Source organism: Talpa europaea (assembly GCF_964194135.1).
Source record: "Talpa europaea genome assembly, chromosome: 14".
In the NCBI taxonomy this organism is placed as follows: Eukaryota; Metazoa; Chordata; class Mammalia; order Eulipotyphla; family Talpidae; genus Talpa; species Talpa europaea.
The window spans coordinates 29,498,228-29,523,798 of NC_140082.1; the positions used below are offsets into that span (position 1 = coordinate 29,498,228).

At 38.5% G+C, this 25,571-nt stretch overlaps 1 protein-coding gene across 1 annotated transcript; it reads right to left on the minus strand.

Moving 5' to 3' along the window:
* Positions 1-226: 226 nt before the first annotated feature.
* On the minus strand, positions 227-25,280 carry MCM10 (minichromosome maintenance 10 replication initiation factor; the record flags this gene model as incomplete). Its single annotated transcript, XM_084254018.1, has 19 exons — positions 227-310; positions 397-439; positions 4,263-4,408; positions 4,966-5,079; positions 8,591-8,709; positions 9,339-9,480; positions 10,420-10,648; positions 12,600-12,717; positions 12,802-12,912; positions 13,439-13,539; positions 14,859-15,058; positions 16,867-16,983; positions 18,397-18,564; positions 19,435-19,600; positions 21,670-21,862; positions 22,487-22,624; positions 23,043-23,147; positions 23,917-24,258; positions 25,274-25,280. 19 exons carry the CDS (start codon positions 25,278-25,280, stop codon positions 227-229), a joined length of 2,643 nt encoding a protein of 880 aa, XP_084110144.1.
* Between the last annotated feature and the right edge of the window lie 291 nt (positions 25,281-25,571).

Genomic DNA, 25,571 nt, shown 5'->3' on the forward strand with positions numbered 1-25,571 from the left:
TAACTGTGTGACCAGAGAACAGGGAAGACAAGACATCGTGATTTTCCACTTAACGGTAAAACATTAAACCTTGTGTCAACCAAAATATTGAAGAAAGTAAGTACGTAAGGCTAGTAGGCTTAACAGTTGTTTTGACCGTCAATCAGGAACATAAACCATTCAGGGCCAATACCTTGCTTTTCCAGAGTCACAGGGAGCAATGTAGGTTGTACTTAAATAGTCAGGGCTATTTAAGGCTATTCAGAAATTTGGCATGTTCTTCACCTCTTGGTAATAAAGTTTCTCCTCCTATCTTTGGACCTGTCTTTTCCTAGGAAAATGAAAATATTTTAATAAAAAACAGGTCAACATTATTTGCATGGATCACTAATACTTGTCAACCTGTAAATGACATACCTTTAGCATTCCGTCCCGTTCCCATTTGAAGAGGCCACAGTTACTGAAACAGAAGACATGGGATTTACTCAGCGGTGAGGTGCACACCCACACACATAAAGATAACGATGTTCACTGCATCCACCAGATGCTGATAAATATGACACTCCTATTGCAAGTTACACTCTAATGCTACTGGAAACATATTCTTTAATGATCTGACAAATGGTCTTCAACTGTGTAATAAGCTAGATACTTCAGAAATGGAAGTCCAAGTAAGAGTACAACAGGCTATGCACACTGGAGCCATGAGTGCAAGCCTGGCTCCCCCTGATGGTTGCCGGATGACACCAGATTTAGGATGCGGTCTCTGGCGCTGTCCAGTCATGGTTTGCCCCTTTCTCTTTTGCTGTAACTAAAAGGTTGTCATAAAAAAAATTAATCTTCTGGAACTGAATATCCCTTCCCCGCTTCTTTATCACCTAAGACTTACTCTTCTATTATTCAGTGGGCTTAGAGCCTCTTGTTCTTATTTTCTAATGTGAGGGGGGTGTCCAAGCACAAAAGGAAGGTGACTACTATGGGGAAAGCTTATTTTCCACAAAGTTTACTCTGGGAAATCTAATATATTTACTATGTGACATTCTAAAAAAAAGTTTGCCAACTTTTGCTCTAGATCAAGAAATAACTAGAGAAGTTCAGAGAACGTTCTCACAAGAATAACAGCACTACCTGGAGGCTGAAGAGGCATCTTGATCTTCCATTTGTGAGTTGTACTTATTGAACAGAACTTTTTTGATACTTCAGTATCTTGTCTACAATCCTATAACTACGATATTTTTGAGAAGTCATCTATTGATAGACAAAGAGCTACTTTAAAAAATTATAATCTAGATGTAAAAATTCACAACCAACTCTTAATTAGGTGATAGACTAGTATGAGGTACTGACTAGACTGTAAAAACTCACAACCAACTCTAATTGGGTGATAGACTAGCACGAGGTACTGAATCATTTCCCCAATCAGTCTGGAGAAACTGTAGGGGAGAGTTAAGTACAGGTTCCAGGAATTGAGCAATAATCAAATGACCAAATAAATAGTGAGATTATCCGGGTAAGACATTCTCGGGAAGACTAAAGGTGATCTTGAAATTGCCACAAATTCTAAAGGATTGATATCATACTGAAAAATTATATCCTTAAAGAATAATGTAATAAAGCCAGAATTTAATAACCAAAAAATGATAGCTAAAATCAATCTCATATATTTCAAAATTAAACATTACTAATCTTTGGGTCAAACAGGAAATCATAAATCATTAAGAAACACTTTTGATAACATGTCAAATTTTTTGGGAGACTGCTAAAGCAGGACTACTTTGAGGAAACTATATAACTTTAAACACATTTATGAGGAAATGAAAAAGATTAAAAAATAGTAAGTTAAAATTAAGCATTTAATGGAATAAGTTGGCAAAAGGGCACAAAACAAACTCAGAGAAACAAGAAGGGCAGAAAGATAAGGTGGAAGTCACCAAGGGAGAAAGAAAATCAATAAACATTAAAAAAACTAAAAGACAGTTTCTGAAGAGAGTAACAATAAAGAGTTCTGCCAAGGGTGATCCTGAAAAAGAAAAGAAAAAAATCCTAAATACCTGTTAATAAAAAATAGCATGTAATAGCTTGTAAGATATAAGTGTATTAGGAACATCCATATATGAATAAATTTGCAAATGATAAAAATGAATTCCTAAAACAATTAAAAATGCTGAAACTGTCAGAAAGCTGCCCAGTTTGAAACTCATATAATCTTGATTTTAAATCAAATAGGAACTATATAAAGAAAAAAAGAGTGATTTCACTTATGAATGTAGATACAAAAAAACCCTCATAAAATATCAACTAATTGAATATAACAGTGCACTGAATTAAAATTTATCAAGGAGGGTTTATTTAAGAAATAAAAAGTAAGTTCGACTTCAGAAAAATCAAAGATATGCACCACATCGATAAAAGAAAAGGAATCATACAATGAAAAAATCTAATAACACAGTAAATTAGGGACAGAAAGGACCCTCCTTAACCTGGTGGAAGCTATGTTAAAATAGAAATTTTGATGCCTACACTTTCAGGTAAAGATCAAGAAATGGAAGCTCGCTGTCATCCCTACTATTTAGTATAGTCCTGAAGGTTCTGGCCCACCCTATAAGGAAAGAAAAAGCAATAGGTTTAAGGGCCAGGGTAAAACTGAAGGGCCTCCCTGGTGGCGTAGAGGTTAAGTTTCAGTGCTATCACTATGACATCATGAGTTCGATCCCTGGCTAGGGAGCTAACCCATAGATGATGCAGCAGACCTCTCCTGTCTCGCCTGCTGCTCCCCTTAGCAGTGTATTTCAGTAGATCTGCCTGCTCTGCTCCCCACTCTCTCTCTCTCACCCCCACACCTCTGGCCTACATCCTAGTTCTTCTGCACAAAAATAAAAATTAAAAAAAAAAAGCAAACAAAAACAAACCCTGAAAAAACTTCCATTATTTGTGAAGGATCATCTACCTCAAGAAAACAACAGACAAGGGACTAGAGTTAAGTTCAGCAAGCTTGTTAGAGGCAAGATCAAAGTATGAAAAAGTTAATGTTTCTCTACAACAATAAGCATCTAAAAAACAGCAAAAAATAAGTCACCATGTACAATTACATTAAAAACTATAGCTTTACTGAAGAAATAACTAAGACTACTCAAGGCCTCATTGGAGACCATTTTAAAACTTAATAAAAGCTTTAGATGATGACATGAATAAATGGAAAGAAACTCCATGATAGGATGATATCAGTCTGCTGCAAAAATTATTTTACTCTTTTAATGCAATCCTAATCAAGACTGCTACTTCTGGGTGGGATAGAGTCCTTCTGCTGAGTCCAATGTTCTGTTAGAACAACAACTAGAAAAACCAAATGCATGTAGAAAAATCATGTATCTGAAGGCGGGGTAAAGTTGCTGAGGCAATAACTAGGGGTAGAACCTGACTGGGTAGAAGCTTGAAGAGAAATGCTCACTTCTGTGGCCACTTTTGCCCCAGGAGTGATCTAGGTGTCCACAGATAACAGGTGATAGGCGCTGAGCACAGGGTGACAGACGTACACTGAGCAAACAGGCACCCTAAAACCAGAGCCAAGGAAAGAGATGTGTGACACTGTACCATTTACATAAAATAAGAGCAAATGCATATAAATGGTACACATTTTACAACAAACACAAGGATGACATTAATCGTGTTACGATAGTTGATTCTGGTGTTAAGGGGTGGACATGTGGAAGGTGCTAAAAGGAATATATAAATAAGATGACGAGGCCAGGCAATGAGCAAGCCAGTGATTGTGATGTACCACTGGTGCGATCCATCCACCCGGATCCCCACAGGCTGTTTTCCCTTTGTGTTCTATGGAAATGACGCTTCCTGTGAATAGTCCAATACAGCAGTTTCACAGCTGCATTTGAAGTCCCCCCCCCCAAAAGTAGAAACAAAATCAGACAAAAGACCCTAACAGCACATTTACATGTTAAAGAAAAAGTTTTTAACAAATAGCTCCTTGGAGTGGAGGGAAAGAAGTCCCATAAACACACTTATATTCCCCATCCCCACTCCACCCATACTTCATTACTTATTTAACAAATGTACTGGAGGACAGGTTACAAGCTAGGTACTATATTAAGTACTGTGAAAAGAGTGGTGGGAAAGGCAGGCCCCCTTCCTTCCAGGAGCTTCTACATGAAGGCACAGGAATAAGGTCTGACTTTCACAAATAAATATCCAATGAGCAGCAACACGTGGTACTTGGTGGAAAGGGATGAAGAACCTAGATGAGACCAAGAACCAGGCGAGTTGCATACCTGCAGTGCTTTTTGGGGAGTCTGTCAAGGGAGATACTTCTGTTTCCACAGGGGCACTTGAAAAATCTCTTCACTCCATCATGCCAGTGGTAGTCATGTTGCTCGCTGACGCATGTCTCCAAAGGCTTGAAGTGGGTGTAGGCGCACTGCGTAAAACCAACAGAAATATACGCTCAGCCGGGACTTTGAAGGAGAAATGGGTTAGCTGTTGTGAGCACAACATCTGCCGGGAGAACTTCTCTTCTTTCCTCACAATCAGGCAGGTGCTGACAGAGTTACCTTACCTTACCTTCCAGAAGGCATGACCATGCCCCAATTTCTCGTCAGGCACAAAGCACAGAATATAACTTCTGTGACCTCATGGCAGTATTAAGGGCAGAGGAACTACTGGAAATTTCTAAGTTGCCGCAGTTGTCTGTCCCATACTCAGTGTAGTCATTTAGTTATAGGCTACTGGGGTGCAGAGCCTGTTTAGGAAGGCTGATCAGTGGTGCTTTCATTTTGTCTTAAGAGGCCACTGAGAGAGGCCTTAGATTACTTATTATTACTTCCATTTCATAAGCAACAAAACCAAAACAGCTATTAAGCAAGTCACTTTAAATTTTGATCTTCCATAGGACTGAGGAGAATTAAGAAATGGTGGGTGTCCTGCCAGGTCATAACAGCACAAAACGGGCCCATGGCCACAGCCGCTTTCACTCACTGTCTTGCATGTCACTACTCGACATTTCACTTCTTTGATGTTTCTCATCTTTTCTTCCATTTGCTCTTTTTTCACCAGTGGCTCAAAGTAACGTTCCTGCAGTTCAGCCTCAGCCTAGAATGACAAGGCATATGGAAGATCTTGTACCAGGTTAAACATACACTCAGGCAGGCAGCAGCTCACACTCATCACAACAGACTGATGAGCTAAACTGTTATGAAGTCATTTGATAAGCTGTAAACCAAAAGACAGTAAATATACATAAACCCTTAATCTATACCGCTCCACCCCACAAAAAAGGAGGGGGTATGAAAGTACTTGGTGATTATGAAAACTCTAAATACAAACTTAAAATACTAACACTATAGGCTCAGGTTATGGAAGTAATTCAATGTTCCCCCAGTGATGTCAGCCCAGTCTATTCCATACTGTTATCTAGACCAAGCACTTGTCAGGAGCAAACCCTGGGTGTTTGGAACAACAGGGAGAGTATGAGGGCAGAGATATTCAGATAGGATGTGGTCACAGCTCTGGAATTAGTGCAGTGGCACAAAGCAGGAGGTACAAGAACCCGGGGTCTTTGGCAGACACAAAAGACAAGGCACTCAACTCTACAGCCATCCCATGTTGGCTAGAGTGTATCTCCTGGCAGTTTCATGTTCCACAGAAAGACATGATCTATAACTATCTCACTGTTCCTCTGAGGACCAAAACAAACCCAGATCAGAGTATTGGCACTAAATCCAAGGGGTTGCATGAAAATTTGTTAACCCAGTGACTTGTTACCCCAGCTGTTACCCCAGCAGGGCCCAGGAATGCTAAATCTTACACAATACATGGAACAGTGCCCACACAATGAGGGATTCTTCTGAATGTTCCAGAGGGCATCCAAGAGGATGAAAAATCCTATTGCAACACTAGCACCTAACTGCTTTATGTAAAACCCTAACGTATTTGTGCAGGATAAATACTGACTTTTCCAAGAATGAAAGTAGGCAACTGTGTATCTGTAGGGACAAAGATACTTAGGTGTATTCAAAAGTTTCCCAGAAATATTCACTTTGATTTTTAATTCACACTGTCAAAGACATAGGCCCACAGTATTTAAATGACCACGAAAAAGCAGCTATGGGAGGCTTCCTTTCAGACTCACTTACACTAGGAAATCCAAGCCTCTCAGAACTTTATTTCTCTAGGGGAGCTGACCCCATATATATAAAAAATGAAATACATATTTTTGGCTATATTTCCCTTCTCTTTACATTACATCTAGGACATTAAATCGGTATTTCTAAAATTACTAGGTAGGTAATCAATAGTATCAGCAAGATTTATTTCAGGATAAGGGATTAATATAAAATGGCCCAGGTTATAGAAGTAATTCCATAACCTTGTTATTAAAAAGGAACTCCTTGGGAATGTTGGGTTGACAAATACTGATGCAGAGCATTTGAAATAGTAATATAAAAATATTTAAATAAAAAAATCCCTTTCCATGTTGCAAGACAGAAAACAGAAACAGTAGTGATTCAGTGACAGTCATAACTGCAGGAAGATATTTTTGTAATAATGACTACTTAAATATTAAATGACATTCTTCAATGCAGGGAGAAAGGCAAAGCTGAAAACTGATTAGAAATATTCCTGCTCTAGGATACAAAATCAACACGCAAAAGTCAGTAGCCTTCCTATACACAAACAATAAATCTGAAGAAGAAGAAATCAAAAAAACCATCCCTTTTGTTATTGAAACAAAAAAAATCAAATATTTGGGAATAAATCTAACAAAAGAGGTAAAGGACCTATACAAAGAAAACTATAAAACACTGTTAAAAGAAATAGAAGAAGACACAAAGAAATGGAGAGACATCCCCTGCTCGTGGATTGGAAGAATAAACATTATTAAAATGGCCATCCTTCCAAAAGCAATATACAGATTCAATGCTATTCCAATCAAAATTTCAATGTCATTCTTCAAAGAAATAGAACAATTATTGATGAAATTCATATGGAATCACAAAAAACCCCGAATAGCCAAAGCTCTCCTGAAAAAAAAAGAAGGGAATGGAGGCATCACACTCCCAGACTTCAAACTACACTACAAAGCCATAATCATCAAAACTACCTGGTATTGGAACAAGAACAGACATACAGACCAATGGAATCGAATAGAAAATCCAGAAATAAACCCACAGATTTATGGTCAACTAATCTTTGACAAAGGAGCAAAGACTATGCATTGGAGCAAAGAAAGTTTGTTCAATAAATGGTGCTGGGAAAACTGGGTCACTACATGCAAAAGAATGAAGCTTGACCACTACCTCACACCATACACAAAAATCAACTCAAAATGGATTAAAGAACTAGACATAAGACCTGAAACCATAAAATATATAGAAGGAAATATAGGCGAAACACTACGTGATTTGCACATCAAAGACATCTTTACAAACACATCACCCAAAGCAGTGATTGTGAAGGCAAAGATAAACAGCTGGGACTACATCAAATTAAAGAGCTTCTGCACAGCAAAAGAGACAATAACAAAAACAAAGAGAAACCCCACCAACTGGGAGAACATTTTTGCACCCAACACTAATGATAAAGGACTGATCACAAAAATCTGCAAAGATCTGATGAGACTCAACAACAACAAAGAAAATAATCCAGTCAAAAAATGGGCAGAAGAGCTAAAAAGAAACTTTTCTGAAGAGGAAATGCAAATGGCCAACAGGCATATGAAAAAATGTTCAACATCACTTGCCATCAGGGAAATGCAAATCAAAACTACCATGAGATACCATCTTACACCAGTGAGAATGGCACATATTAAAAAAACTAGCAACAACAAATGCTGGCGAGGGTGTGGAGAAAAAGGAACTCTTCTGCACTGTTGGTGGGAGTGCAAACTGGTCCAACCACTGTGGAAAGCTGTGTGGAGATTTCTGGACCTACTAAACATAGAGCTCCCATATGATCCAGCAATTCCACTCCTAGGTATTTACCCAAAGGACACAGAAACATCAATTCCAAAGAACACCTGCACCCCTATGTTTATAGCAGCACTGTTTACAATAGCTAAGCTTTGGAAACAATCCAAATGCCCAAAAATAGATGACTGGATCAAGAAGATGTGGTACATATATACCATGGAATATTACTCAGCATTCAAAAAAGATAAACACATGCAATTTGCAGCAACATGGATGGCGCTGGAAGGGATCATGCTCAGCGAAATAAGCCAAAAAGAAAAAGAAAAATACCGGATGGTCTCACTCATAGCAGGAATCTAGAAAACTTAAATAAGGGACCGGGAAAATGAATAACTATAAGAAAGTGAAAATCAAAATCAACAAAAAACTATGAACCAGAGACACTTTTAGGGGGGCGGGGGTGGGAGGGGAGGGATTGGGGTCAGAATGGGGGGGCTGCAATTGTATGGGGAATATAACAATAAAATTTATTATTAAAAAAAAAAAAAGAAATATTCCTGCTCTTAGAAGCAAACTCAAACTGACATCTACCTACATCTTAGTTTAGTAAAAAGAAATAGGTTCTTAGTCCCACAACAAAGCACTTCCGGTCTAAGGACACCTCTATCAGCTTTGGTCTTCTGGCCTTTTACCTCTTTTAGAATCCCCGTGTGCTTAGATTTTGCTTTTAGAATTTTCTGAAACTCCTCAGATTCCAGGTAGGCGAGTTGTTCTCTCCTTCTTTTCCTGGCAGGTTCCAATTCATTCTCACCTATAGCAAAAAGGAAAAACATTTGCTGCTACAGAGGAATTTCAGAAAGCAAGTATACCTTATCAACTCAGCTTCCCTCTATTTTCTGCCTTGGCCATGAGGCCCTTCACACTTAATTCACCCCACTAGGTACAAGCAGAAGAAAGGTCTTCAGAAGTGAGGGGTGAATATGGGGAAACAGAATACTGGGGGGAGTGGGTAGGATGGTATGTTTGACCACTGGATTAGAATGCCCTTTTCACCTTAAACAGGAACTGATTATGATAACAGATAGTAACAACAAAAGTTCTAATTACAAAGTGATGTTAAAATGATAATAGCCAATCACAGAGTTTTAAAAATAAAAATAGGACAAAACAAGGGATTTAGTTCTTTCAAAGTAAATCTTTAAACATGCACAAAGACCCAATGAGTAATTCTTTTCTTAAGTTTTCAGATAATTTCATTTCAATTACATGTGATTATAAAATACCATCAGTTCCAGTTGCAGGCTTTCTTTGTAGGTACTCCACACAGAGGTAATTTCAAGTAAAGTAATGACTTCTGATGCCAGGGACACTGGTTATATATTAGAACATTTCCTTTACAAAAGGTTTTGCTTCCCCTTGCTACTTTGAAATCTGTAGTACCTTGAGCAGAAAATGTGTTCTTTTCTACACGTTCCTTCATTTCCAGCACATCCTGAGGTCCCTTTTGCTTCTTTTTAATGGTGTTTGGATCTGTTTTTGTAAGAATTTGGCCTTTTGCCCTTAATTTGGTAATAGCTGCTAACTAGGAAAAAATGAGATGAAGGTAAAAATCTAAAAGATAAGATACCCCTTTCCCATTATTGTTAATCAGTGGACTCTGATTGTTCCCCAATATAAATGTACAAAATATAGTTTCATTTTATTTGACATTATTAAGATAATGTTAATTAACCTAATTTAGAATTAGACAGAATCCAGACAGAATGCCACTTACTAGCTTGTAACATAATTTTTTAACTTAAGTTTCTACATTTATAAAATGGGGATGATAGTATTTACCTATCTTTGAAAGTTGCAGCTGTGTAGATAAAATGAGATAATACATGTAGAACATGCTCCTTCACATAGTAAATGTGTGCATCTTTTTAACCAGAGTAACAGTAATAAACACATGCAATCGTTACTATTATTACCATCAGTGTGGTTTTGTCTTATAGCTAGATTTGCCCTTAATGTGGTTATAGTTGTTAGTTAACAGAGTAAAGAAGAGAGAGGCTCAAGTTGGGGGCTCGGGGTGATTTAGGAAGGGAGAAGTGGAATATGTTCAACAGGTGAGAGCCTGACTGCCCCAACTCCACTTCCATCAGAATACCTGAGCTACAGAATACCTGTCTACAGAGTGGGCTTCTGTGTAAGATTTTTTTTAAAGAAGAATTCTTGAAACCATTATTTCAATCTTGCCTCAATAACTGTAAGAATTTTTTCCCCTAATGCCAATGTCTCCAGCTATTAGCCTGACAAGAAACAGCACTCAGATAATGGCTAATTTTCTTGGATTGAATTAAAGGCATTATTATGATGACACTTGTATCACTTAAAATCCTCTTGACATTAATTTTCATGATCAATAAATCGCTATTAGTTGCCTGTTGTTCCCAGTCAGAGGTATATAAAGTTAGAAATGCCAGTTGTGCCCTACAAAATGCAATTCCAAGTTCCGAAGAAAACAGACAACACTTACTTTTTTGGCTTCTGCTAAAGCACTCAGTCTTGGTCTTGGTGGTGGTGACTCATCAAAAAAGAGGACATCATCTCCTTCTGAAATGCCTCGCCCAAGCTGGGGTGTCTGTGCGGCTGGGGATCCTTCTAGTCTGCGGAACTCAGCCCCAGTGCGTAGTGACTGGGAGGAGGGCTGTCGAGAAGAAGGTGGCATCACTGGGCTCTTGACCTCCATTGAGCTTTGAAGAAATCTTTAAAGACACATGCAATCACAGAACATGGAGATGGCATTTTATAAAGACAAAAACTGTGTCTGGGAACTGGGAGCCTGTTGGTAGGCACCAGCTGATGAGTAGTGGTTAGTAACCTAATTTCTCCCCCTTGCTTAGTAATTCAGGTTAGCACACAACTATTTCATTAACCCTCCAGTTAAAGGATTTTTCATTAAATATGTTCGAACTGCTTTACCCGTTTAGACCTGGTAATTATGTTTTATAAATCGGCTTTCCAGTGGGTGCCATCTGTAGTTCACAACCCTGAAGTTTTGAGGCTGATTGTATTTCATGACCAATAAATAGCTATCAGGTGCCTGTTGTTCTCAGTAAGAGAAACTCATGTATTTTAGTTTATGCCACAGAGAAGAAATAACACACGCAATAACAGTGCTATTATCTCCTTTACAAAGACATGCTATCAGCTACACAGTGATTACTTTATATATGGCTTTTAAAGGCAACTTAAAAATAAACTTCAGGGCCTCCCTGGTGGCGCAAGGGGTTGAGATGCAACCTATGAAGCTATCCACAGCCACTAAAGCACCAGTTCCATCACCGGCCAGGGAGCTTCCCACATGGCACAGCAGACCTCTCCTGACTTGCCTGCTGCTCCCCTCAGCAGTGTATTTCAGTCAGCCTGCCTATTCTGTTCCCTACTCTGTCTCTGGTGAATCCTCTTATCCCCCACACCTCTGGCCCATACCCCAGTTCTTATAATGCATGGATAAGTAAATCTTTAAAAAAATAAATAAACTTCAGACATCATCTAGTCCAAGCCTCTCATTTTATAAATGAAAAAAAAAAAAATTGAGGTCAAGAACCTACTGATCATAAGTCATAAGCTCAGGTTTAGTACCAGCTGCTGCCAGGCCAGTACTATCTCCACTACTGCATACCCCACTCTTGAAGTTCTGTGCTGAATTTACAAAATGCCTTTCAGATTTTGCCCGAAGATACATTGTTTGGCCAGTAAAAATGTCAAATTGTAATGCCTTTAAACTGACCAGTATTCTTTATTTTTATTACTATTTATTATATATTCTGTTGTGAACGTGTTCACAACTTCACGTTTTTATGTATCTGCATATGTATGTGCTTCCTGTAGGCACATGATGATATACCTAGCTATCCCATTAGCTCCTCAAATTAACCTGCCTGAAGTTAAATCCATTTTTTTATTTTTCCAAAGAATTTCCTCTGGGCTTATAATTGATTTTCCTTTCCAAGGAGCCAATCACCTTGCAGCAGCCCAGATTTGAGACAGTGTTAACAATTCAACATTGGAGTAGAACAGGCCGGTCACCTATTAGTTCTCTGGCTTATTCATAAGCCAGTTACATTATTCATAAAACAAGGGTAATTGCTCACAGATTGTCTGAAGACTGAATGAGAGACCCTGCATTCACGCAGTGTAGAGCATGGTGCTCCAGACAGGCCAGGTGTCTATAAACAGTAGTTTCTACAACTACTCAGATGACTTGAGCTCAAGAACCTTCAATTTCTCCACTTCCTATGTGCATTTCCACTTGCAAGAGAGATGACTCCATTTTTAGTGCCTCATTTTTGTCATTTCCCTGAACAACTACAGCATCTTCTCATTGGCTCTGCCTGTAATTTAAAGCCTAATTTTGGCAAAATTAAGAAGCATAGTCAAACATAAGATCCTCTTCTTGGGTTGTCCCTTTCTCTTTTTCAGAGATATTCATTACTATAATTTATACCACTAGGGTTAAGGATTCGCTAGCATAAGCTAGAAATATATGTAGCCTTAAATGTTAGTAAGGTTAAAATTATTTTAAAACTTTCAAAGTTGAAAATGTAGCAACCATCCAAAATCTAAAGTGACATTTTTGAAATCTCTCAAGACATTTTCAGAATTCCTAAGATGAATTATCTAATGAAGAATTATAAAATCTATTACTCTTACCGTTTCTGAATTTCCTCTGATTTCTTTTTCCTCATCTCCAACATATGCAGCTTCTGCTGCTTCAAGAGGGCTGATGCCGAGATAGACTGGATAGCGGGTTGCGGGCTCCCCAGGATCCCTAAAACACAAGCCACAGACTAAGTGTTCTGCGAGGCTGGAGAACTCAGTTGTGGACACGAGAGCAGGTATAGGTTATTTCTACCTGATGACTTGGCTTTGGCTAAATGCTGTTTCAAGTTTCTGGCCCCAAATGTAGGCAAGTCCATCAATTCTTTGAATTCCTCAGAGCAAGACAGGCTCTTCTGAGGTATTCCTGGAATATACAAACATAGCTTTAGATGTCATGTGACTTATCACTCTGCATTTGTAACTCAATCATTTGCAAACAAAGTAGGTGGAACATTAAAAGAAAAAATAGTCCTTCACTTCTAACATCAGATTACTAGGAATGAAAGAGTAAGACAAATGTATCTTATTTCAAGTTATGATTAGAATATTAATCTGTGGGGTCTTTCTGTACACTATTTCTGGACATGTCTTGACCAGAACTATGAATAAAATCACAAGCATAGGATGAAAGTGGCATTCTCTTAATGAAAGATAGCTTTGACACAGAAAGTGTTATTACTAAGTCTATTGCTTAGACAGCTGATATGAATATCCCTTTTTGTCTTAATATGTTTAATATGAAGAAACCAAGCTTGATTCCACATCACTGTGGCTGAATATAGGTGATGAGCAGGTATTTAGAATTTCAGAATATGAACTGTGACCATTTTTAACCCTAAAAAAATGCATATGTAAGCTGAAGAAAGAAATACAGTATGAGAAACAGTTACCAAGCTTTCTTTGCGTTTCCTGAATGACCAAGTCTGCACCCTTCACAACCAGATTAGTCAGAGTGGTTTGAACCTTCTTTTTAGGAGCAACAGCTGCAGCACTGAAATGACATGTCATCCCAAAGAAAATCATTGCACTTTAATGCTCTGATGAGACAAAGCAAATATGCAAGTATCCATTTATGTCAAACTTTCCCAAAGCAGGGCTTATGCTGACTTCTTTATACCATGGCCCCAGAGCACAACTGGTACATGCATTATGTTACTGATATAAAAACATAGCAACCTACAAATCTGCTTAGGCCATTCTGAAGAAGCAATTTGACAAAAGAAGTAAAAATAAGCCAACACTTTGATCAAGCAGTTAGGAATTTATCTTAAAATAACTAAAGATTATTCAAAAATTTAGGATATTAATGAAATTTTGTTTGTATTGTTATAGTTGAAAATATTGCTAATATTTAAACACAGGTGATATTTACACAAGCCCTCACAAGTCATGTAAAAGAACACTTATGTATTTTACTAAAAAATAATGCCTTAAGTGAATATTTGACAAGGAAAACATTTTATGTGGGCGGGAGATTATAACATATAGGTAAAGTGTAACCTCATTCTATATTAATAGAAATGTATACATATGGGAAAAAAAGGAACTATCAGTTATCTATGTGGTAGAATTATATATGGTGTTTATTATTTGCTTTTGGCTGACTAGCATATATCTTTATAATGAACATGTACTGCTTTTTGCAGGATTTTAAATTTTAAAAATATGCTTGATATTACAAAATAGACAGTCTAAGTCCCCTTGTCCAATTTTTGTTGGATTGGAAGCAAAATCTGCGTTTTGCCCTTGGGCCAATTCTAGTACTCTTGTGCCAGGTTCCCACCTGTCATGTCCGCAGGTGTGCTTTCAACAACATGGCAACGAGTCATCTATCAATTACTTCCGGGACTCTATGGAGAGCCTGTGAGAGGCCACTAATGCCTGCCCCAGCAGGAGTCCCCTGCCCTGTGTGAGGGTTAGCAGCCTATTCATTCACTGAGGAAACAGGACTACTAAGAGGCCAGCAATTTCACCATAACAGTTGTGTGGTAGTTGATTTAAAGGATGCCAACATTATGATTACAATCAGCTCTGACAAACATACACTATTCACATTAGAAGCCAAAAAGACAGTGTGGTTCTATGTTAAAACACCATCACGACATAGGCTCACTTCCATTCTCCCCTTCTGTGTTATCCTCTCTACCTGGGACTACAGAGGTCTTTCTCTATCTCAATCCAGGCAGGTAAGGAAAGGTCAGACCTGTACAAGTCTTCCAGGGCAGTTACAGAAAAGCACAACCATAGGATTTATTCTTACAGAAGACATGCAAGATCCACATCCCAAAAGAAGCCCCGAGAATGTCTTACATCGAGGCTGCATAGGATTCTGAAGAAACTCCTCCATAGTGAAAACCACCCTGGCACAGCCGTTCTTTTAGGCTGATGCCCTTGCGGGCAAACTTCTTTGGAATGCGTCCACCAGAGAAAGTGGACTGCAAGTCGGAGCGCTTTGCACTGAGCTTCTTGTACTGGGCCTGGATATGATACTGGCAGTATTCACAGTCATTCTGCAAAAGAGGAATTGTGGCGGCATCAGGATTAGGGGAACCAATAGGGAACCAATGGGGAAAAAATGTTTAAGTAGACACAGTTCCTTTCTTCCAAGCTTCAGAGCCCTCCCAGCTGACCTCCAAGGCCGTTCCCAAAGTGCAATTACTTCCTACTTAAAGCACTAGTTGGATAAAAGAAAAAGTGACTCATTCTCTGCCCTCTTTCTACAATGGAAATACTACCAGTTTTTAGGATAATCTTGAAACACTACAGCAAGCAAAAGCACTTGGACAAAAAGTCACGTGCTGTGATTTCACCAGCTATTTAGAGCAGCCAAGCCCACAAAAACAGGGGATGGTGATAAGGGGATGGCAACTACTTATGTTTCTAGGATATGAAAAGGTTTTGAAACTGGAGAGCTGATGGTGGCCCAACATTGTGAATACACAAAATGCCACTAAACTGCAAAGATTTAAATGGTTGATTATATGTTGTATGAATTTTCTCTTGATTAAAATTAATCTAAAAAAATTAAAATCTACATCCAGCGAGGTTTCTCTGGCTAACTCTTGGTTACGCCTCTCATTGAAAGGAACAAAGCAAAACAATGGTACAATGGTTCTATTGGGTGAACCCTTAGAAATGGTGACAATACATTTTTAATGATTGGCTAGATCATTATCTTAAGGGCTACTTAAGTGGAGACCCAACAAGCATTCCACTCATTTCACTCTTTTCCAACTATCTCCCTTCTATCTATCTCCTGCTCACTAATTCATTTCTTAAGGCAGGAATGGGGGAAATAAACCAAATGAAACCAAAACCTGTCATTTGATCCCACAAATATTAAGGAACTGGAATCTATATATACTACTGGTGAGACTGTAAGTTATTTTAAAACCAGAATGTCAGTTCCTCAAAAGCCTAAACATAGAGTTAACATCTGACCCAGCAATTCCACTTCAGGTATAAAACCAAGGGGAACGGAAACATACATCCACAGAAAAACTCAAATGTAATATTTGTAACAGCATATTCAAAATATCCAAATCTGGAAACAAGCCAACGAATGAATGCTTAAACAAAATGTGGTATAGGAACACAATGCAATATTATTCAAACTTAAAAAAAGCACAGAATGCTACTACAACATGGAAATACAACTTAAAAACATTGATTTAAATGAAAGAAGACACAACAGGCCATATTTTAAGATGCCACTGTATGGCTTGTCCAGTCAGGCAAATCAATAGAAATGGAAAGTACATTAATGCTCACCAGGGGCTAGGAGAGTGACTACTAATGGAGATAGGATTTTGGGGGGAAGGAAAGGAAGCACAAAAAATGTTCTTAAGTTACACAGGGTAATGGTTGTACAAGTCTTGAAAATAATAAAAATTATTGAAATATATACTTTAAAAGGGTGAGCTATGTGATACATATTTCCATGAAGCTATAAAGTTATAAGGATAGGTAAAATAGAGTTAAAGTAATATTAAAATAGGTTTTTGATGTGTTTTATCATAAGGTTTGATCTCTGGCACTACAAAGAATTCAGGGCAAACTAAAATTCTGCAAACCAAATTTCTCATTCTTTCTACTCAGCTGACAATAAAAGATTACTTTCCTAAGAGAGTAAAACCTTCCTCCAACCTCAACTTTTTAAATCAGTAATTATTAATTACATATACAAATTTTCCTTTCATTCTTTCTGATATGTAGGAAAACTCGGGTACAAATTAGTCGTTACACCTGAAATACATAAGATTTATTCCTATTAGCTCTTTTCTTTAGCATAAACCATCCTAAGAAGGTTGAAACCAACCAAATTAACAGTCTGTGTACATGGTTCTCCATTCTTCTTCTTTGCTTTACAGGTTCCCAGGTCAAGAGCTTCACCCATAATTAAGATCTTTTGAGGATGATCAATAGATAAACACACCTGTAGAAAAAAGGTGAGGTCAGAGTTAAAAGCGGACAAAGGTATGGTCTTTTGACCACCAAAAATGGATGAAAGAGGGGCCTCCCCGGTGGCGTGAGGGGTTAAGACGCAACCTATGAAGCTATCCGCAGCCACTGCAGCACGAGTTCTATCCCCGGCCAGGGAGCTACCTACATGGCGCAGCAGACCTCTCCTGTCTCACCCACAGCTCCCCTCAGCAGTGTATTTCAGTCAACCTGTCTGTTCTGTTCCCCACTCTGTCTCTGGTGAATCCTCTCACCCCCCCGCATCTCTGGCCAGTACCCCAGTTCTTCTATGCATAAATAAATAAATCTGGGGAAAAAAATGAATGGATGAAAGAATGGTTGGTGTGAGTTAAGGTTTATTTAACTCTAAAAGAATCTGAAGGCATTATGCTATAAGACAGGCTTTAGAAATGAGGAGATACAGAAGACACATGCTGTTCTCCATCCAAAATTCCTTCTCTCCTTTGTCTTTGTTATCAGAATCCTAATTTTATTAGGGCTGGCAAATGGTCAGCCTCAGGTGATGGATCCTGTACTGTTTTCCCAGCATTTCTATAACTAGTGAAGGTCACATAACTAACTTCTGGCCAATGAGACTGAAGCAGAATTTAATAGAGAGAGAAGCTGGGAAATTTTTTGTTTTTCTGATGAAAGGAGATCGAGGAGGCGGGCTTACTTTCTGTCTTGAATGGAGACATGATGACAGGAGTTTCAGTGCCATTTTATGACCAAGAGGAAAGGCTGAGCCTCACAACACAGGACATGACATCACTACACTGCTTTAGTATGGATTTTTTATTACGTAAGTACAGGTCCAACTGTTTATGTTAAAAGTATTAAGTTTTTCAGTTTTTCAGTTACTTATAACCAAAAGTTTTTCAGTTACTTATAACCAAACATATTCCTAACCAACACATGACTTGCTACCATTCTCTCGTGAAACCTGCAGTTAAATAACTTTCTCATTCCTTCTGACAGTAATAATTGTGTCTATCAGAGTGACATTTCAGTCTGTGGATTCTACACAGTAATGATTGAGAAGATAAAACTTCACTTTGATTCTAAACTGTGGCCATGATTTGTACTAATATAGAACAAAGGTATCCCAGCTTAAAACCTTGCCTCTTTGAGGCTGCCATGGAAAATTAGGAAAGAGGTCTAAGGACATCTGAATGTGTTTATAAAACTCTGGAAACCTTGGAAGTAATTTGAAAAGATAAGATGAAAGAAATTCAGAATATTGGTAAGTGAGGAAAGAACAGGTTCATGAAGATATAAATAATATAGAAACATGACTTATCACCTGGAAGTAGGCTAACACAAATGTTTTTGATAGAACTTGGTTAAGATATAAAGACAAAAAAAATGTATGTAAACAGATTGTTACCTCCTCTGAACCATCTCTGGGCTTCATGGGGTTAGCATTAAGCAACCCTATGACAGTACCCTGCTCAGTCTTCCAGAGCTCTTTGTGAACTTCTCCGAACAAGAACAAAGACACATATCGCGTCAGGTCACGCAGATCATTCAGCCGCCAGATGCTAAATGTTTTTCCCTGGAACAAATGTTTATTTTTAATAAATGTTCAACACAATGAGTGACATTGTATTTATGGTTCAGGTGTTCTAATGTTATATATAACACCATATCCATTAATTATAGATCAATGCTTCTTCGAGGTTTTGGTATTACCCTTCTCATTCTGGAGACTAAGGTGAAGTAAAGCACCAGTAGCAAATTCCTTACCAGTCTCTAATTCTCAGGTCTTAATAGTCAAACCCTCTTTCTAGACACACACACACACCCCACACACACAGAGACAACCTGCAATATGAATTCAGCCTCTGTGATTACCTGCTCCTCTCCTCCCCAAGAGGGTTATAGGTGTAACCCTAATGTTACCTAATGTTGACAAATGAAATGCAGTAGAATTATGTGGACCTGGGCTTCCGCAGTGGTGCAAGGGGTTAAGTCTCAGTCAGCACTATGAAGCTATCAACAGCCACTGCAACATGTGTTTAACCCACATGGTGCAACAGACCTCTCCTGTCTCGCCTACTGCTCCCCTCAGTAGTGTATTTCAGTAGATCTGCCTTTCTGCTCCCCACTCTGTTTCTGGTAAATCCTCTCACCTCCCCACATCTCTGGCCTACATCCCAGCTCTTATATGCATAATAAAAAGTAAATATTTGAAGAATCACGTGGACCTGAGATGCCCAAGAAACCTGTACAACCAGATCTTCTTGAAGACACTCTCACATACATTTTCCTCAGATACCAACCTGATGGTTGTGTGGTAACTTTAGAACTGTCAAGAAGCTATTTCAAGATGAAAGACTGATGGGCCCAGCATAACACATTAAGAACACGAGTCCCCATGGCCAGGCTATGATAAAGCAGGGAAGAAATCAATAAAATAGCTTACATTGTTAGAACTCTGTGGAGTGATTTTCTTCAATATAACCCCAAAAGTCACCCAATCTATTTCTTCCAGCTTCTCACTTGCAATTTTTTCCTTAAGCTGAGACAATCTGATCATTTTCCGGCCAATCATCTTCTTGTTCATTTCTGTGGAGGACACTCGAGGACGCCTGGGTTGAGACCAACATTAGTAGATTATTATTCTAAGAGATTGTCTGGCACTATGCTGACTGGTCAGAAAAGGTGTTATGAATAGGAATCTCTAAAGTACCTATTCTTGGGGGAGCTTAGTTTTGTAGTATGGACAAGGCAAACATTTTTATGACAGATAAATAAAAAGAATTTTTAAAGCTTGGTTTGCTTTTCTTTGTATAGAACTAGGGCTTATATGGAAAACGAGATCACAAATTCAGTAAGTTTTTATAAATTACAAGCTATGATAGTCTTTAAAAATAATCTTTTAACTTAAATACAAAATCATGAATCGATACAAAAATAAATGTGGCACTTAAATTTCATCAATCCTGCAAGAATTTCACAGGTTCCACTACTTCTAATCAAATATTATTTAAGCCAACATTTTCACATAATAGTAAGTGCTTAGAATCTAGCTTCATTTAATATATTCTTGTTCCTAGTGACTGGCCAAAAATTCATGATTTGCAAACTGGTTTGCTCTACTAGAATATAAATATCTACTCCAAGTTTGATCCTATTACATAGTTAAGAACAAAAGAAAAGAACATGCTTTTTGACTATCTCAGAAGTCTTCTGGGTAGAAAATCCTAGAGCTAATTCTGAACAATGAGGAATACTGAGAAGGAAGTGTAGGTGGAGAGATACTTTTCTTTGATTTCTGTGAGTTAATAGGTTATTATCCTTTGGAATATTTTAGGTTCTGACGTTCAGGTCTCACAATATAAACAGACTCAGACAATTCTGTAATCCTCTAAATTGCAGGCCACTAGAAACTTTGGCTGAGTAGTTTCAACTGTCTCCCTCATCCCACCCTTTGCAGTACACCAACATCAGCAACATCTTTCTTTATCCAGAAGTATCAAGTGAGAGCTGCTCAGGCTGGGAGTGTCATTGCAAGAGGAACATGTGTGTCTTGAAAAAGAATCCTATAGCCTCCTCAAAGGGAATTATAGCTTTTACTGTGCCCTACCCCTCAAGACTCTGTCTTGAATGAAATTAAGATATTGAGTATATTTTTTTTTCAGTTTTAGAGTAGAGCGTCCTTACAATACACTATCAATGCACTCTGACAGCAACTTGTTTTCTCCCTGCTTAATCATATATTTAGTTATAATTTAAGAGCATAGCAGTTTTAGTTTAGCTTGACAAGATTTAGGTGTTCTGGAGGGGGTTTACTCGGCTACTCAGATGGATGTACTCAAAACAATCAAATCTCAAGAGTAATCTCTGCCCTGGACTTCTTGAGAATATTGGTCATACAATGGAGCAATGATTTAGAGCTCAAAAGATTTGTGCTTTTAAATGAACTCATCCTGGATTTACTCCTATTTGAACGGAGTATCTTAATTTCTCTACATACCAGTGCAAGGAATATAAATTTGCCTTAAAAGTTATTATGCAAGGGCCTCCCTGATGGTGCAGGAGGTTGAGCGCAGCGCTGTGAAGCTGTCCACAGCCTCTGCAGTGTGGTTCAATCCCCGCCGGCCTCAGAGCAACCCACATGGCAAGCAGACCTCTCCTGTCTCGCCTGCTGCTCCCCTCAGCAGTGTATTTCGTCAGTCTGCCTGTTCTGTTCCCTGCTCTGTCTCTGGTGAATCCTCTCACCCTCCTGCACATCTGGCCTGTACCCTGGCTGTTGTATAAATAAAATTAATCTTAAAAAAAAAAAAGTTATTATGCAAGGAAAAGAATGGTTATTTTTCTTAGTGTTTATTATAAGAAGATATTATCATCTTGGTTAAACTATTTATCTTTTCTTTATGTGCTTGAAAATAGTTTATCACTATTTCTACCTGTCAATTGCTGATGAAATACATTATTTCATTTCCTTCATTCAAGAAAAACTCTTCCTTAAACACTTCCCATGCAAATGTATTGAGTCAAACCGAATGCTATAGCTAGTCTTATTGCCAAGTTTTGTCAAGTTCAGGTGATGTTGGTATTATGTGGATCTGCTGTACAAACACACTTTCTAAAAGGCCCAGTGTTTGAGGAGGGGAGAGGTACATGAGCAGATTAGGGGGCTGTTAGAGTTACTGACCTGAGTCTCAGACCGGAGAAGGCTTCCACAGAGATAGGCTGAGCCATTTCCCCAGAACTCTTGGGGGTTCCTGCACTCTGATGTCTAGTCACACTGCTCGGCTTGTTGCCGGGAGTGATTTGGAGTGGTAGGGAGGGTGCATTTGTCATACTTGAAGGTATACTTGTCATACTTGAAGATGAGCTTCTGGGCACTATAAAATTCGCATCAAAATGAAGTCAGAAGAAAACCAAACGGAGAGCCACAAAATCTTACAGTTATTTCTTTTTCAATCAACAGTTCCAATAACCAAATATTGAGAGAACATGGAAACCCACAAGATCACCTCTATATGCTCAAAATCTCTGTGGTGTAGACCAAAAATCCCTTCTGTATCAGTGGAATTGTTTTATATTGGTGCTGCCCAATGTGGCAGCCACCAGCCATGTGTGCCACATAGCACTCAAAATTGACTTGTGCATCAGAGGAAAGGGATGTCCATTTAATCTAATTAAATTTAAATAGTCACACATGGCTAGTGGCTGCTGTATTACAGAGTGCAGCTCTAGACCAGTGTTCCTCTGTGCAATGACATTCTCTAAGTAGTCACCATAGAAGATGCACGGTGGTAGATGACATAGGGGCGAATCCTGCTTTGGAATAAACAATTACAGATCTGCATACAACTCAAATTCTACCTTCAGAAAACCCAGATAAGATAAACCAAAATACCTACATATGTGCACACATGCACATGCACACACACACACTGTGCTAATGTATTTTAAACTAAGCCAGAGTAATGAGAAATCAGTGTGGGAGGATTCAAATACTACACCTGCAGGTGAAACTTTTGGTGTTCGAGCCACCCGCTTTGCTTTTGGTAGAATAGGAACATCAAGCTCAGCAGAAAAACAAGTTGACTCTTGAATTCTCTGAACTTTTCTCTCCTTAAGAGGTAGACGTACAGACTTATCTACTTGAGAAAAAGTAAAAGAAATCAGTCAAGAAAGTTTGGAAAGGGCTCCAAAGCTGTCTTATTTATTTTTTTAAATATTTACTTTTATTTATATATATAAGAACTGGGGTATAGGCCAGAGGGGTGGGGGATGAGAGGATTCACCAGAGATAGAGTGGGGAGCAGAACAGGCGGATCTACCGAAACACACCACTAAGCAGAGCAGCGGATGAGATAGGAGAGGTCTGCTGCGCCATGTGGGTAGCTCCCTGGCCAGGGATTGAACTCAGGCTGTCATGGTGATAGCTCTGAGACAACCCCTAGGCCACCAGGGAGGCCCTTAAGAACTGTTTTACCAGGAGTTGGATGCAGCAGTAATGTTATAATTTCTTCGTAACAGAAATGCATCCTGTTGCTGGATTGACAGTCTTATTACCAGGGGGTTTCTGCACAAGAGCTGGACTGTTAGGCTGTGTAATTGTTGCTGTCTTTAGCTTTTCTTGTAAGGACTTCATTTGCTCTTGTAGCTTTCTTAATTCATCTAGGAAAGAAAAATATATTAATTTAAGAAACAGAACAGAGGCAATATTACACACAGTGAAAGTACAGGAATTATTTTTGGTGTCCACCAAAATTCTGAGACTAACAATATGACCACATACTGAGAACTCATGATAACTTAGTACTTCAAAGGGGTCCCTCAGCGATATAAATTTTATATTTCTAATAATCAAGCCTTTAACACCAAAGCTACTGAAAAATTTGTATTACTGACAGATAGCAAAGATACATATCCCCTCCTTAACAACCTTTTAAGGAGCCTAGAAATGATTATATTTATTTCATAAGAATCATAATTAATAAAATAAACATTAATTCCTGTATTAGAAGAAACAGACTATTTCTGAATTATTTTATGGTTTAAAAATAAAGATGCCAGTATTGAGAAAGAGGGAGGTATGCCTCAAAGTTTCTGTTCAAGCATGGTCTCCTGCTCAAATAGCATATATAGTAACATAGTCTTATCTCTAGCTCCACATGCATACAAATCTCCAAGTAATATTTTTCTGTAATAAGCAGGGAAAATGTTGGAGTCACTCTGTGAAAGATAAGTCACAGCCGCTGACACAGAACTATGCTAAAATGCATACGGAGGCCTTAAATATCTGGTCTACTCATTCACACAAATTTGTTGACAAGTATTTATCTCCAGCCTTGAATCTGCAGCTATTTTGATAAAAACTGTCAGATTGGTGACCTTCAATCTAGTCTATTACAAAGAAATTAGAGAAAGCAAGTATATAGGGCACCTTGCAACTCCTGATTTGTTTTCTCTTGATTGGGAGCAGGAGCAGGGAGGACTCTATTTTTAGTTGATTGCAATGGAGGTACTTCTTCTTCATCTGTTAAGTCTTCCGTATCTCCAAAGAGAGTGGCCACATTTTCCTTTTGATCGTCAGTCTTTTCCTCATTTCCATCATCAATCTCCTCAGTGTATGATTCACCATCACCACTAGCATCAAAGAGCTCATCAAATTCATCAGGTCTGCCGTCTGTCTGGGCCACGGGGTCAGTCTCCTCTGAATTACAATTCAAGGCTGCCTCATTCTCCTCCAGCAATGCAGTCAGCAGACACAGATCATCACCCTCCCCTACGGAAAGAAAAAGGACAGAAATTATGCCTGCCTGAGAAACAGTGCCAATGACAAGCATAGTGAATTAAAAAGTCAACATTAATAAGGTGATTAAAATTATTCTGCAGATTTACCGTTTTGTCTGATATAATTATTGCTTATGTCTGCCTTTCCTTTTCCCAAATGCTTCTTAGAGGGTAAGGGGCTGAGGCAGAAGAGGCTGCTATTTCTTAGTGATCACAGTGGGCCAGGCACGAGGCTCTATCTTTTCACTTGTGCCCCTTCAGCTTTCTGCATACCAACATCTATGAATTTGACCTCCAGGGGATAATCAAAAACCACAACTCAAAGGCCCAATGCTGTAGCTACAACCCTGCCTTTTGTTCAGAAACTTTTTCTAAAATGTAGAAAGATGCAGAAAATTATATAAAAAGTTATCAGTAACATTTTAGTGCTGGTTAGACAAGGTTAGACATTGCTTTTGGCCTTATGTTAAATTATACTTTTATAAAGTTAAAAAAAACTTAAAGTTTATCATATCCTAACTCCTTATCACTATATTCTAGGCCCCATTACAATCACTATCATAATTTTGGCACAACAATTCAGTCTACTTTTCATACATTTCACATAAATCTATGTGAACTCTGAACTCTGAAGTCAGACTGTCTGGTTCAAATCTCTGCCCTGACAGCAGAGATTTGATGAGCCACTAAACATGTCATCCATCTACAAAATCTAGTTACTATGAGAATGAAACCAGTTCACAAAATTAAGGATCTTAGAGCAATGCTTGGAACATTGTAAGTATATGCCAACTATTATTATCGTGAAAGACAATTATTGCTGCCAGGAGGAGAAATCCTACCTAATTAAAATAATAACCCTCTGTGAGAAAAAGTGTCACTGAGACAATCTTAAAGGTGGAGGGCCTCAAGTCCCTCTTCTGTATGTGGAATAAATAACAAGACTATGGACAAAATGATAGTTTTCCATGACACCAAGAGAAAATGAGAAAATTGCCAGAACTTACCATCCATGATGTAAGAGAACAGCTGGAATATAGAACTTCAAGGAAGGATCAGGGACCTAGGGGTGGCAGGAATGCAGAGCTTCATCTGTGTGAAATCAGAAAAGTCACCCTTGATTCTTCTCTCTCTCCCACAGAATATCTAACAAACCTAGAGTCCCATAAATTCTGAGCACTCTAACCTCAAATTCATCCAGAATGTGACCATCCTCTTTTCCTTCCACCCAGTACAGGAGCAGTCCCCTTTCCCTGTCTTCAAACTATGGTTACCAGAAACTTTGGTGAGGTCCAGAGTAGCAGC